Source organism: Pterocles gutturalis, unplaced genomic scaffold (genome assembly GCF_000699245.1).
Source record: "Pterocles gutturalis isolate BGI_N339 unplaced genomic scaffold, ASM69924v1 scaffold48293, whole genome shotgun sequence".
Classification (NCBI taxonomy): Eukaryota; Metazoa; Chordata; class Aves; order Pterocliformes; family Pteroclidae; genus Pterocles; species Pterocles gutturalis.
This window is the reverse complement of record NW_010122277.1, coordinates 20,675-34,979: the sequence shown is the minus strand read 5'-3', so window position 1 is coordinate 34,979 and position 14,305 is coordinate 20,675. Positions and strand designations below refer to the sequence as shown.

General features: G+C 36.9%; 1 protein-coding gene across 1 annotated transcript in view; it reads left to right on the top strand.

The window, feature by feature from the left end:
- Window positions 1-562: 562 nt before the first annotated feature.
- Window positions 563-14,305, top strand: part of LOC104464684 (sodium- and chloride-dependent GABA transporter 3-like) — a gene marked incomplete at its 3' end in the record, with an annotated part of 27,929 nt that continues 14,186 nt past the window's right edge. The window contains exons 1-4 of the mRNA XM_010077466.1: window positions 563-782; window positions 4,107-4,241; window positions 4,388-4,528; window positions 5,971-6,061. Coding sequence (XP_010075768.1) covers window positions 563-782; window positions 4,107-4,241; window positions 4,388-4,528; window positions 5,971-6,061 — 587 coding nt within the window. The remainder of the gene's footprint in view (window positions 783-4,106; window positions 4,242-4,387; window positions 4,529-5,970; window positions 6,062-14,305) is intronic.

Sequence of the window (14,305 nt, the reverse complement as noted above, 5' to 3'; positions counted from 1 at the left end):
CCGCGGAGGTCTGCTCGGAGCCGAGCACCGAGCCAGAGCCCTGTCCCTCTCCCAGCGGCACTGGCACAGACAAGAGCCCTGGGTGAGTAGTCTGGGAGCTCCTTTGGTCCTCCAGGCAGGCCAGAACCATTCAGGCTCCCTGCTCCACATCCCTTTCTTCTTCTGTTCTTAATTGTGCCTGGAAGGTGCAGGAGATCTCTGTCCTCTGGTAGGTTAGTCAAGCTGGGATCTTGCCTGGGGAGGGATTTTTTGAAAGGCTTCACCATCTACACCTTAAAACAATGTTGTACTACTAAGTTGTCTGTGTCAACTTCGAATTCTTCTTCCCTTGTACATAAGGTTCTCTTTTTTTCCCCCCCTCCGCTCCTCTTTCCTTTTTTCTTTCTTTACAACTTTTCTACCCTTACGGAGTTGCGTCCTTCACTTTCACCTGACAATTTATGTAGGTAATAAGAAGCCAATGATATGCTGAGGGACTTCTTTAATCATTGAAGGCTATTACTAACAAGTGTCTTAAAATATTTGTATGTTTTTCTTTTGCTCTCCCCTAGGCTGAACAGTCATGACAGCTGAAAAGACTATTCCTATGATTAATGGCAAGCCAGAAGATGCTTTGGACCCAGAAGCCTCAAGTACCAGCCTTGTCCACAGCAATGATAAGAAAGTTCATGAAAGAGGCCACTGGAACAATAAGGTTGAATTTGTGCTTTCTGTGGCAGGGGAGATTATTGGGTTGGGAAATGTATGGAGATTCCCATATCTGTGCTACAAGAATGGAGGAGGTAAGATGGTATCTTATGTTGATTTACAGCTCACCATAAACATGTGGGAAATAAACAATTAAGAATGCTTTACAGTGATTTCTTGGGCTAGTAAGAAATAGGTATTCAGGATTTCAGTGTATGTGGGGGATAGGGAAGCATTAAGCATCTAATAATGAAGAAAAAATTGTTGTGTTTCTCTTTCCTTCTCCTCCCCTAATATTGTGCAGCTTACTTTCACAAGTTCCTTATGTGTTAGTAAATTGACTTTTTTTTTTTATTTTATATAAGATTTTTAATGTGGAAAAAGCCAGTGTTCTGTTATAGTAGTATACTGTGTTTTTACTGCATGTGAATACAGACCCAAGCATACTTAAATAAGTTTGACATAGAAAAGAATGTAGCAGTTTATTTTTCACAACAGTATACTTTGGAGAGGATGAATACTGTTTTTCATAATATTACAAGGATTACTTTTTTTCTTTGTCATATGAAAATCTCTTTAACTTTTTTTTTCCCCATTACTTCCCCAATTACTACAGTACAATAGGGGAAGATGTAAAAGTTGCCTGTTACTCAAAGAAGAGAGCAAACCCTATAAAATTTAGAGTAGGAATTTTATCTGAGAGAGAAAAGAACAGATTTAACTTCTACAAAAGTGCAACATGTGGTATGTATTGGTTATAGTTCAGTATAAACAATGTAAGATACGTGACAGTTAAGAGTAAGCATGTCAGATGTGACTTGTGAAGCAATGAGGAAAGAAAAGTAAATTAAAAATTTAGTTTAGAGTTCTGTGGACTGGATTCAACATTATCCCAACTTAATTCCTGAATCAGTGTTAGTGTAAGTATATAGGCTGAGAGAAAAATGGTATGTTCAGTGACTGATCCACAAAGAACTGTTCTTTAATGGGTTTGTTTCCTACTAATGCTGTGCCAAATTTCTTTCCCTTGTCCATCCAAAAGCAGGCACAGTTATCTGAACTTGGGGATAGTTTTGGCCCATTTTGTCTGCACTTTATGTAAGGCTAATACTGCTGTGGAAACTGCAGTTATGGTTTGCAACTCCTTTCTTTATGTATCTGTACTTTGTCAAAACTAAGATAACAAACTAAGATAACAAGAATTCACCTGTTTTCAGAGTGATGCTGTCAAGTACTGCTGTTTGTACATAAATATTAATATGCTAGATATGATATGCAGAACAGTTCCTTGTTAATTGTGAAAGTTTTCCCAGAGAAATTTTGTCAGAGGAAAAAATAGAAATAATTTTTCAGTATATAATGAAGATTTCCTTGTTCACAGAGTAACCTTTATATGCCCATTCATATGTATATGCTAGCTTGTCAAAATGTGATGCTATCGTTTTTAAGGCTTTAACATTAGTTAGAAAAAATTCTAACCATGTTTTTGAGTGATTTAGTGAAAAAGTAATTAGTTAAATATCATGCTTAATCACCACTCAATTCTTTAAGAATAAAATTAATGTGTGTGGTTTAATTGGTCATGTCGTGGCACCATGGGAAATTTGCCATTGACTTAAATTTTATTCAATGGGGACTTGATCTATGACCTGTGTTTGTGTAACTCTCTGGAATGCCCTGATGGAACTAGACCAGAGTTGGACTTGTTTGATGCATCAGATGTAAATACTGAAAACTACTTAGTGTGAGGTAAGTGAAGGCAATGGTAAGATACATGAGCTAGTTGTGAAATAACTTGCTAGATACAGCATGAATCTAAAAGCAGTAGTGTGGAACTTCTGAGGTCTGGCCTCTCTCTGGTGTTTATTCTGAATTGTAACAAGTAGTGTAGGCATAAGCTTCTATAATTTTAATTTGTTCTTGTGGATATTTAATGGGGTTTTTTTTAGGAAAATTAATTTCTTTGCATGTTTAGAGTTAGATATTTATTGGAATATGATCTCTTTGCAAGGTGGGAAACCTGATGTCCTCTAATTTTCATGGTGTAGACCTGTTGTAGAACAGCGTTGGAAAAATAGTCAAAGCTAATACTGTCAGTTTCAACAAGCTGCCATGTTAAACACCCTATGATCATGCCTATGAGTGGACCAAGTTGAATTTGATACTGGCCAGCAGTTCTCTTGGCCTATAAGGATTTTGTTCAAACCATGTGCACAGTAAATCATGCAGAGAAACTGTGTTTTACATGCAAGGATTCCATTCTTTGTGAAATCCACAGGTATTTCTCGAGATTTAACTATAGGCAAATTGCCTGGTTGAGGGAGGAGACTACGCATGAAGAGGTCTCTCTTGATGTGCTGGGTCTGAAGAAAGAAGCTGCAAGTCAAAGCAGCTATATTTAGTTGTCTCAACTTTCTAATCAAAGTGACTAAAGCATAACAATTGTTGCAGGTTGCGGGTGTGTTGTGGTGTTTGGGTTTTGGTGTGTGGGGTGGGGTTTGTTTTTTTTTTTTTTTTGAGATCATGAGTGGGATACCTATTTGCCTTGTAGTTGTAGAAATTTTCCTGAAGAATATTGAGAAAAAATTTGTTCAAAGTTAATATTCTGACAGAGATTTAGTATTGCAGAGGTAGATATTAAGATGCTGATCATTCATGACCAAATTAATCTTTAGGACTCCCGCTGAAGGAAGGAAACACTGTTCTAAAGAACTGATCAGTGTATGCAATGATGGACAGCACTGTAAAACACATTTTCCTAGGAAAAACTGCATCCACCATCTGTTTAGCATATCTTGTCTTTATTTGAAATGAAATGAATGATGGGCTGCTTACATCGTTTAGTGGGAGCTTTAAATTAAGCTAATCAGTGTTATGGGATTATGTGTTTGTGAGCAAGTAAATTGAGGCCTGGATATAACAGATTATGTATGTTGTACTAACCTTTATTTTCATAACTTAATTAGACAGTTAATGCTCTGTAATTTTCCTACAACTTCAGATAAATTATTCTGTGCCCTACATTGCTGCACTAGTCGGCCTGGTTAAACCGGTAAAACTTCCTTGGTGTAAGGAAAAATGTCAGAATTGGTTATTTTGTGCTTTCTTCTCAATATTTATTTCCTTCATTCCTTGTTTCAGTCTAAACCAATGTAATTGCTTGCTTTCCACCTCACCTTTGACTCATCATCACATGATCAGAATTTAGTCTATGCTGAGGAGTTTTGGTCTGGGCTTTTTTAGGCCGTGACGTTTTTGATATTTGTGGTGAGGAGTAAACACTTTCTGCACTTTCAGGATGCTGCTTGAGAGGTGGCTAATAGAGGATCCTTCCTTTATTAAGAAAATTAGTTTTTCTCACTGTGCTGTCAAGGAACGATATTCAGTATAACTGATACTCCCTCAATGTTTGCTTGTAGGTGCCTTCCTCATCCCGTATGTGGTTTTTTTTATTTGCTGTGGAATACCAGTATTTTTCTTGGAGACGGCCTTGGGACAGTTTACTAGTGAAGGAGGCATTACATGCTGGAGGAAAGTTTGCCCTCTATTTGAAGGTAACAAACAGTTCTGTGTTCTACCGCAAAAGTAAAATAAAATGAATTGTATCGAAATGGAAGTTAAGATATACTTAAAGTAGTAAGCATTTAAATTACCTGAATAGTAGAAGTTTTCTACTGTGTCTCACTTTTTTTTTCTCTAGGCATTGGATATGCAACGCAAGTTATAGAGGCACATCTAAATGTATATTACATCATCATTTTAGCATGGGCTATCTTCTATTTGTTTAACTGCTTTACTACAGAGCTTCCTTGGGCTACCTGTGGGCATGAATGGAATACAGGTATGACTTCAGTAGAGATTATTGCTATACAAATCATTCCAAGCAATCGATTAATGTATTAAAACATCAGGAACAAAACTATTCTGGTAGAAAAGCCTGTGGAAAAGGGCCAATCACATCACACTACAGCATGATAAAGGAATCCTGGCGTGAAGGTTTAGGCCATTGTATAAGCATTTGTTCCTGCAGACTATAATGTCAGATAGCAGAAGAAGACTTTTGATTTTGTTAATTCTGTAAGATACCCTCGCTAAATCCCAAGACTCTCATTTGCAATCGTATCTATTTTTCCTGAATACAGTAAGTGAATTCTACTGAAGAGCTGATGACAGGTTACAATCTTACTCTTTCACTCTAATGAGGTAAGAAAGAGTTTAAATGGAGAGGAAAATATTAAATGTAGAACTTTGGATTCATTCTTCTTAATGCCAGATGTAGAGGGGTAATGTTCATCAAGCTACCTTTGAAAATTTAGTCACATAAGTAATCCTTATGGCATGCAAAGTATCCTCTTACATGAAAGATGAGGTGTGTATTCATAAGGGTTTGCAATACAGGGCTCTGTATCTGTCCTCTCATTGATTTTTTTTATCTGTAATGCTTTAACTGCATTTGAAGATCACAAACAACTACGGGGAGGAATACATACCAATGCCCTTATTTCCCTGTTCCTGAAGTTTTTGCATTTGTTCCTCATATAACTGTCTGATTTCAAATAAGGTACCAATTGTACAGTCTTTCATGATTTTTTTTATTAACTGCTCATTATAGTGTTCTTTGAGCACACATAAAGCCATCTGAAATCTAGCAGTTTAGGTTATGTTAGGGAACTAGTCTTGGCCCCAATAGATGTGGAAGGCTTCAGCATCAATTTTGGCATTCTGTGAAGGAGCTTAGCCAATGTTGATCGCTGTTGAAATACTAAGTGTCAGCTCAACAGTGCTGAGCTGCTTTGGTTTCCTTTCTTCATATTAGAGATCATAATCATCATACACAGTGACTTTTCACTTGCCGTATTAAGGCCAAGTGGAAACATGTTGCTGGCAGTGTTTCATAAGCCAGTTGTTACATTGGCCATTGAACCAGCAGTTGGAGTAGGAGTATGTTGTAATTCCCAATCAATTGCCTCAGTTTCTCAAAGCACTTGGTTTTGCCTCAGACGCTTTATTGGCCCTTGCCGTTGCAACTGTGCCTTTGGAAAGCGTTCTAGGAGAATGTAGCATACTGCATGGGTATTTTTCTGGGACAGGCCTGTGATCTGATGATCAAAATACAGTGTTGCAGAAGTAGCAGCTGTGGCATTTTAGTGTACCCAGAAATCCTATAACTACCTAGAGAAAATGTATTATAGAATAGTGGCTTTACAAGATGCATAAAATAGAAGATGCACAAGAAGAAATGTACTTGTCGATCTAGCAAACTCTTTTTCTGTTCTTTTGTAGAAAACTGTGTGGAATTTCAAAAACTTAATATGAGCAACTGCAGTCAAGTCTCTTTACAAAATGCCACTTCTCCAGTGATGGAATTCTGGGAGTAAGTGCACATAAACTTTATGTATGATCAGACTATTAATTATCTTCCAATATTTTGATCATTTACCCATTATTAGATACCTTGTAAATCTATAGCACTTAGTAATGTGAGTTCAGTTGGAAATTTTCTCATACAGCCAAGGAGAGTCTGAATGAGAGTTTTAACTCTTTTTTTAGAGGATATGAGGAAAGGAATTCCATATCCTGAAAGAACATAGAACAAAGTGTGCCACTTGCTTGGGAGCTTGGCTCCTGCTGCTGAAGGAGACAGCCTCAAACCCATACTAATGAGGAGGCAGAGGTGAAAGAAATAGGATGATTTAAAATATTTCTTGTTTTTTTCCAAGACATTTCTTCTCTTAAGAGTTTGAGAGTTGCATCTTCATCCTTATTTGAGCTAACTAATACTTTGGCTTCTGTATCTCATTTTATTTTTTTTTAAAGGACTATGTAAGTGTTTGTTTTTCAGCTATAATAATGGGAGAGTTTAACTCTCTTGTGGCTCCTTGATTCTGATTTCTAGTTAGAGTAATAGAAGAGAACGATATCTACAAAATCTGGTCTGCTTTTGCAATGACACATTTTTTCTTACTATAAATATTTAATTAGTGTATGTGTAGTCGCATATTTGTTCCTTGCATGGCTCAGTGTGTGTTAAGACAGTCGTAGAAATGGGATTTTACTTTTAATACTGTCATCTCGCAGTTCAAAGTGTGTTAAAAAATTATGCGTCACTAAAACTTCTTGAGGGCCCATTCTGATCTCATTGATTTTATTATTAAGATAGAGCCTTATTCTGATGCTGTATCTTCAGAGCTCTGTTTTATGTTCAAGGCAGCAATAGCTACATTTTGAAAGGACCATAAATTAAGAGTATCCTTGAAGGAAGAACTCTACATTGACCTGATTTTCTTGAATGTTAGCATATGCTGTTGTCTTTGCCTCTGAACCTCTTTTGTCTTGCTGCATGCGTTACCTTAGCCTTCATGGGTGGCATTTGTTTCATCAGTAATAATACTGTTTTATTTTAAAATTTAAAAAAAAACCAAAACACATTAAATCTGAATAAGGCATGAAAAAGCACACACTCTCTAGTTAAAATTGTCATTTTATTTTCTGTTAAAATTTTCAATCATCTGAACACCTAGCATGTTAAATCAAAGTATACCTACTCTAACCACTTCCCAGCTAATGTTTCAAAACAAATAAGAGTGGCATCTTAGGCACCTAAGAACAAATTCTTAGGTGGCATCTCTTATTGCTATGACTTCATCATTTTAACAAAAATATCTTAAGATTCTTTGGGATAACTAAAACTAAAATTTCATACAGTTAGCGTAGATGAACAGAATTTTTTCTCCAGCACTAGCTTTATTTACCCACTGTGTTTGTTTATTTATTTTATTTATTCATTCAACAATATTCAAAACTCAGCAACTGATGGGATCTCCAGTTATCCAGAGACATAGGCAACATTCAGTTGAGTTATATGGAGGGCACAAACTACGTTTTATATCCTTATGTTTCTAAGGTTTTGAGTTTTGTTTTTCTCAGTGCTCATCTTTGGATTGCTTAAATTCCCATGTCAGTGTTATTTTGACACACATAGTTACATTTTAAGCATGTCCCTGTCTCAGAATTCTCTAAAAATTAACCTAAACAAGATTCTATGGCTGAACTTGGATGCAAATTACAGTGGGTTTTAAATCCTTCAAATTTTGGACATATTTTCCTACCTGATTTTGGCTGTGTTAGGAATGAACTATAAAACTAGAAGGGGTAATCAGATTCAGCCTTTTCTCTAGCTTGTTTTACAGTCTTGTGTACACAAAGTTGAAAATACACTCTCCAAAACTTTTAAAATCACAAAAAACAAGTGAGAAGGTAGACAATATAATTTAATATTTATTTGAACCTTCTTTCTTTATGTTGTGGACAAACTTTTTTGTAATACACAAGTGGCCAAAATAGCTTAAGATATTAAACTTATTTACTTGATCTATTCAAGCAAAACTGAAGTTGCATAGTTTTTCACCCTTGGAAAATGAACGTACTTTCTTCCTGCTAAGGAAGGTATTTGCCTTGTTAAAACTCAAGTAGGTATGGCATTGCATGGCTTCAAAATTTAAAACAGACATGACAAACTAGTTTAGAACTCGAAGAATGAGCTTTATTAAGTACCAGGACTGATTTTGCATTAAAAGAACTAATTGAATTTAACAGAATATTATAATGAAGTTATATGTGTTAAATATATCAGACATAAATGCACAGCAGAGGTCTTTGTGTATAGATGTGCAGTGCAGATCAGAGTGTTAATATGAAGTAAATATATTACTAGACTAGTTAATTTGTCCAACAAGTCATCTTATAATCTGTAGATAAGTGTTACAAGAAATGTTATTTCACTTAGCCAGAGGTCTTGTTTTCGTGATGTTGCTGTACTCCTTTTTAAATTCTGGTGTCAGGAACCATGAATTTATTGAAAAAGTCTTTTTGAAACAAATAGTAAAAGGAAAGTTGATGGGGTAGACTGCACAGAGCAGATGCTTGTTGCTATTTTCAGAACTCATGTGAATAGTGTGTGAGAATCTTCATTGCTGCAATAACCAATCACAGGACTGAATTAATTTGCATAACAACCAAGTTTTTACAATTAATTAAGTTGATGCCTATGAAGGGAAGGAGGAGGCTCTAGGTTTCTTCTGAACAACCACACCATTCAAAACCTTTTACACTTTGCTCTCTGCAGCGTCAAGTCTGCAATTGAAATTCCCCTGAGTTGTGGTGATATAAAGACAATTCATTGCATTAAGGGGAAAAAAAAGTTTGGGTTTTGTGGTTGTGTGGATTTTTTTTTTTTTTTGTCTGTTACCATCTACTCTTGAGATAATCTGTGAATTAGAGTGCTAATTATTGTGAATAGTGATCCTATGTGCTTACTGTATGTGATCTCATTTACAGGTAGAACTGAATACTGCGTTGGTAAACTGTCTGGCTGATGCTACATCTTTCCTTTGATAATCATATCACATTACTGCAGTCTTCTAGAGTATTCACAATATCTTCAGATTTTTTTAATTGAAAAAAAGAAAACAACAACAGAAATGCTTGGGGAAAACACAAATGCATGTTTTCGCAGTGCTATGTGTTTATTTCAAGCCCAGTGCTCTCAGTCTAAGAGTTAATAATGCTGCGGGATATACAGGTTGCTGTGTATCACAGCAGACTAGACTGGCATTATGTGAATGCCAACAGAGGTTAGTAGCAGGGGCAGAAGTTGGATTTGGTTTTTTGTGTGTGCATGTGCATAAATGAATACACCAGGCCCAAAAGGATGTCTTTACTTCTGGCTTTGAAAAGGATACCTCGCCCACCCCCCCGCCTCATTTTCCCTTCCTCATTTAGCTGGTACTGCTAGGTCTTTTCCGTCACCTAGGCTAGAAGGCTCAGCCCTTATTTGTCACTGGAAGCAAATCCCAATCCTGAGTTGGTTTGAGGATTGCAAATAAAGAGTTCAGCTTCTCTGGTGAACTATTTCTACCTTTTTATTGCTTCTGTGGCCTTGGCTACTCCTAAAGCTGTTGCTGAAGTCAAACAGGAACTTGCCCAAGCGCAGTGATGACTGAGAGGATTCGCTGCAGTACTATGAAGCTTTTCTGTCATGCAGACTGCTAGTTACCTTTCCTCAGGTCTGTACAGAGGATACTGTTTCCCTGCTACCCTAGCAGGTATAGACTCACTTCCTCTGCTAATTCAGCATTCTCTATCAGCTTTGATGGCTGTGTCACACAGAGGGTGAAGGCCTATTTATTGTCTTGGATGGATTGTTTGTTTGTTTTTTAAAAAAGCAAAGACTTTAGAGGTAAGTACTGCAGTACGTCCTGGATGTTCTTTTCCTTTTGGTACACTCAGAAGAATCTCATTGCACATGATTCTTATTAAATTTAAATATTTTTCTGAGCCTGTAATTGATAACTACTTATCTGTAGCTATACAATGAAAATAGTCTGATCCTGCTGGAGAAGCAGTAGGCAGAGTCTGGGAGCTTGGACCCTCTCTACTTTTTTTCCTGCTTACAAATGTCTATCCCTGTTAATCTTTTAAGACTTAACATTTGAGTTAGTAGAGTTGTCACTGACTACAGGCATGAGTGTTGACAACTCTGGGAAAAATTAGGAAATTAAAAGATTTCTTACCTTCCTTAAAAAGATCTTGCAAGTCATAGCCTTGATAGGTTTCACATTCCATCTGCGTGTACAGTTTTCTGAGGTAAGCAGCTGAATCAACTAAAATTTGCTTTTTATTCTTCAAACTCTTTGATGCTATATTCCAAAGAAGGATAGGCAAGAGTCTGAAATGTCACTTTTCATTTCATACTGGTGCCCAGTGTTCAGAGCTATCCAGTTATGGCATTTCTCTCATCCTAACTGTATAGCTTGACAAAGGGTTTTCTAAGAAAAAAAATAATTTTTAGGTACTGCACATGGAATTTTTAATGTCCAAGCTTTAAACAGTGAATAGTGGTAGCTGCAGTAACAATAGAAGTGTAGATAATTTTAGATGTGTTAAAGCAGTGCCATGGAAGAGAGCTGTGGCCATGGATGAGCCTATGTTTATAGCCTGGGAAACAGAGAGCAGAAGATACTCTCCTCCATTGTTCTGTATGCTTTGCTAGGAGAAGAAGTTGTCTGGCAGGTATAGGGGCAGCAACCATGTCTGTGTGCTCTTTTGGCTGGTACGCCAGTCTGTCATCATGGTCAGGAATTTGGGGTTTCTAGTGCCTGGGAAGGGAGCTGGACAGACAGAAGACCCATGGTTTTGTGGTTGATTCCACCTCAATGGTTTTTTATTGGCTGTATAACAACAACTTAGCCCTCTGTTAAAGAAGGTCTAGTTGTTGGCGTGTCGTTCTCTGGAGGGGGTGACACATCCTGAGCATTTCCAAGTAAAGTCTAGTGAGAAGAAACATTTTTTTTGTCTAGGGAGAAGAAAAGGGCCTGTTCTCAGCAAAACTGAAAAAGCACAAACCCTTTCCTTGTAAAGTCAAAAAGAGTTTTTCCTGTTTCATTCAGGCTGCAAATGAGTGCAGGAGTCACATTGTGGTTAATCCCCTCTAGCCTATGAAAAGTCATTAGCAAGTTGAGCCTGATCCTGCAGTACTCAGTACCCAGAGACCTTCAGCACCTCTCAGAACTAGGCCCTTTGTGCATGTCTTGTAGAACACTGGGTTGTGCCAGACTTGCTTGTTTCTGTTCAGTTCATAAGAGGCTGTGTGAAAATTGCTTTTGTTTGGAGTCACGTGAGCTCTTCATCTGGTTTTGCCTCAAAACCTCTGACTTTGCCTGGTTTCAAATGAAAGAAGTAAATGGGTTAGATGTCAAAATGCTAAACTGATTTATTAATATTGAGGGACAAATGTTACCCCAAACCGGGCAGATGAACTTCCGTGTTTTCTGATTTTTATCTTCAACATTGTACATAACATTTTACTATGGAGAAAAAAAATGACCTTAGAAGTTGCAAAGTCAAGTATCTGGGTATTAGGAAATGCTAGAAGAAAGACGATACAATTTCAAGTTCATATTTTTGATGAATATGATAATCTTTAGTTGAATAACTGCCTAATGTTTTTTCATTAATCTGCTTTGCTCTTGCTAGAGGATAGATGTGGAGTAAATGTGGTGCGGATATTCAGTATTTTGTTGTTCTTCTCTTTGTTAATTTTCTGATGTTTTATATTCTTATTATTATTAGGTTCCTGCTCTGCTGACAGAGTTATTAATTTAATCAAGGCTTCCTAGAGTGCTAATGGTGTCAATGGCTTCGCAGTCATAGTTGTCTTGATTATTTATGTGTTCATTTGTCTTCAGAAAATTTTCATAAAGTCAAATTATTCCCATTTTACAGAAGGGAATCTGAGCTACAGAGAGTAAAAATGCTAAGTACAAGAGGCCAAATACTTTATTTTCATACTCTTTAGCATTAGAGTTGTGCAAATTTTATTTCAATTAAGAAACAAGAAAATGGTTGCAAGTCAGCTTTGGCCAAAGATAAAGAAAGTTACTCAATTGGAGACACCATAACATTTGTTTGAAACAAGTAATTGCTATTTCATTCCAAGTGAAACATTCTATTTTGTGCACTTACATGAAAATTTAAGGGAATTATTTAAAAAAGCAGTAGCTTTTTGTCATCTTTGTTCTAATGACTCAGTATTTAGAAGGCTCTCTTCATTGTATTTTGCTTGCAAGAAGTTTAATACATATGTCCATTTTCTTGAATGTGTTCTGTATGGGGTGGGAATTTCACCATGGTCTTGAACTTGCTCTACTTTGTTTAAAAGTTAAATAATCCTGGTGTATAGGCTGGGATGCTAACATCTTCTGCCTCGGCCAGAAGTTTACAGGATCGTTCTCCTGCTGTCTCAGTACTTATTTAGATGGTTTAGATCGAAGGGGGATACTTGAGGACAAGAAGGACTGAGGGAGACTGTTCTGCTACTTTACAGTTGGACCATTCAGTTCCAGTTTTCATGCCAATAAATATTTAATAGACAGTACTAACCAGAGAGGGTGAAAGCTTTTCCTGAATCCGCCTACTGCATAATAGCAGGAAGCTTGATAGCTACAGAGTTCTCTCGGTAGAAAAATTGATAAGCGTTAGGGTAGAGGAGGGCTATGAATATGGGTATCCGGCATAATAGGTGAGCTTTTTGATTGTTCCCTATCCTAGCCTTTTCTCTCTGTTTATTCAAATCTGCTCTTCATTCCCCATGTTTCTAATCTTGGTTCTAGACACTTTGAAACGTCTATTCAGAGGGAACCCAAATGTTAGCATGCTTCTGGGAGATTGGTGAGCTGTCTCAGTTCTTATCTTAATTCCTGAGTTGATTTGTTACTCCCTGGTCCATGCTAGTGCCTGCCTGGCATCTCCACCCCAACTATCCCGTTTAGTATCCTTCTCTAGGATTGCATCCAATCCTGCCATTCCCACATATATAATTTCTTCTTCGTATTGTAATTCATCCTAGTTTCTTTTCTTGGGAAGTTAAAATTGTCCTCTGACTAGTCTCTAAGTCAGGTATATTACTGCTTCCCACCTCCAGCCACCTAGTCCCAGTCATTTTATCCAGCCAGTTCTCCACTCCCCAAACTTGCATCTAGTCTCAGGATGGCTGCTCACTGGTCTCCAGTCTTAACTCCCTAAACATTTTTCATCTCCTCCCGAAATTCATTGGCCAGCTGATCACAGACTGCTCTTCCTTCTGCTCATTGCTTCTCTTCCTCTCCTCGTGCCAATCTGCTAGTGTGAGGAAGGCTGGTCTCCTTATCCAGCCTCTGTCCAGTTTAGCTTCAAGTCTCCCTAACTCCCAGTCTCAATCCTCCAGGTGTTTTTTTTCTTCCCGATGTTCTGCAAGTTCTGCAAAATTTAGTAAAAAAGCAGCATTAGAGTGTTTTGACAGAGGAATCTAGGAAGATTTAGTCTGTATCCTGATGAAGACTGTTGGCAATGTATGCTTTTTGGTTTTTTCCTTCAATTATGAGGGTGTTAGATTGTTGCAATAAATATTTTTTTCCTATGTCTGTGTTTTGGATGCAGCCAAAAATAGCCATTAACATTTTTGAAGCTAATTGCGTAAAAACCTTTGTTTAAGCAGTAGAGTCTGAACAAGGGTATTTGTATCTGAAAACAGAATTTTATAATGGAATGTTTTAAACCAAAATTTCATGTTAGGGGACGTACCTTTGTGTTTTGGAAAAGTAACTTTAAAATGTTATAAACTCTTCTTTAGTAATTGTATGTACTTAATAATAATCTACTACTTAGGATGTCTTTTGGGAATTTGTAGCATTTGGCTCCTTACTGTGATAAAATATGGGAAAGTTTTGGCTTGCAGTGTTCACAAAAATATAAATTACATTTTTGTAGCAAAGATCAAACATGAGCTATTTAAAATATCCTTTAATTACACAATTGTAGAGGTTCTAGCAATAATATTATTACCTGCTAATAGTTGGAAAACATGCACAGGGAGCTAAGAGGTGTGCTTAAAAACCTGTGACCTTTAGAAGTGGCTGGCTCAGATATCCAGTTTTGCTGAAGGATGCTAAATTTTGTTTTGTTTTGATTTTTTTATTTTTTTGGGCTTTTTAAAGAATTGGTAACATTAAGGGCATTTTCTTTATTGCTGTTAATGTAGGGATATGTTTTTAAAGACATGTATATCTATATATGCGCTTTT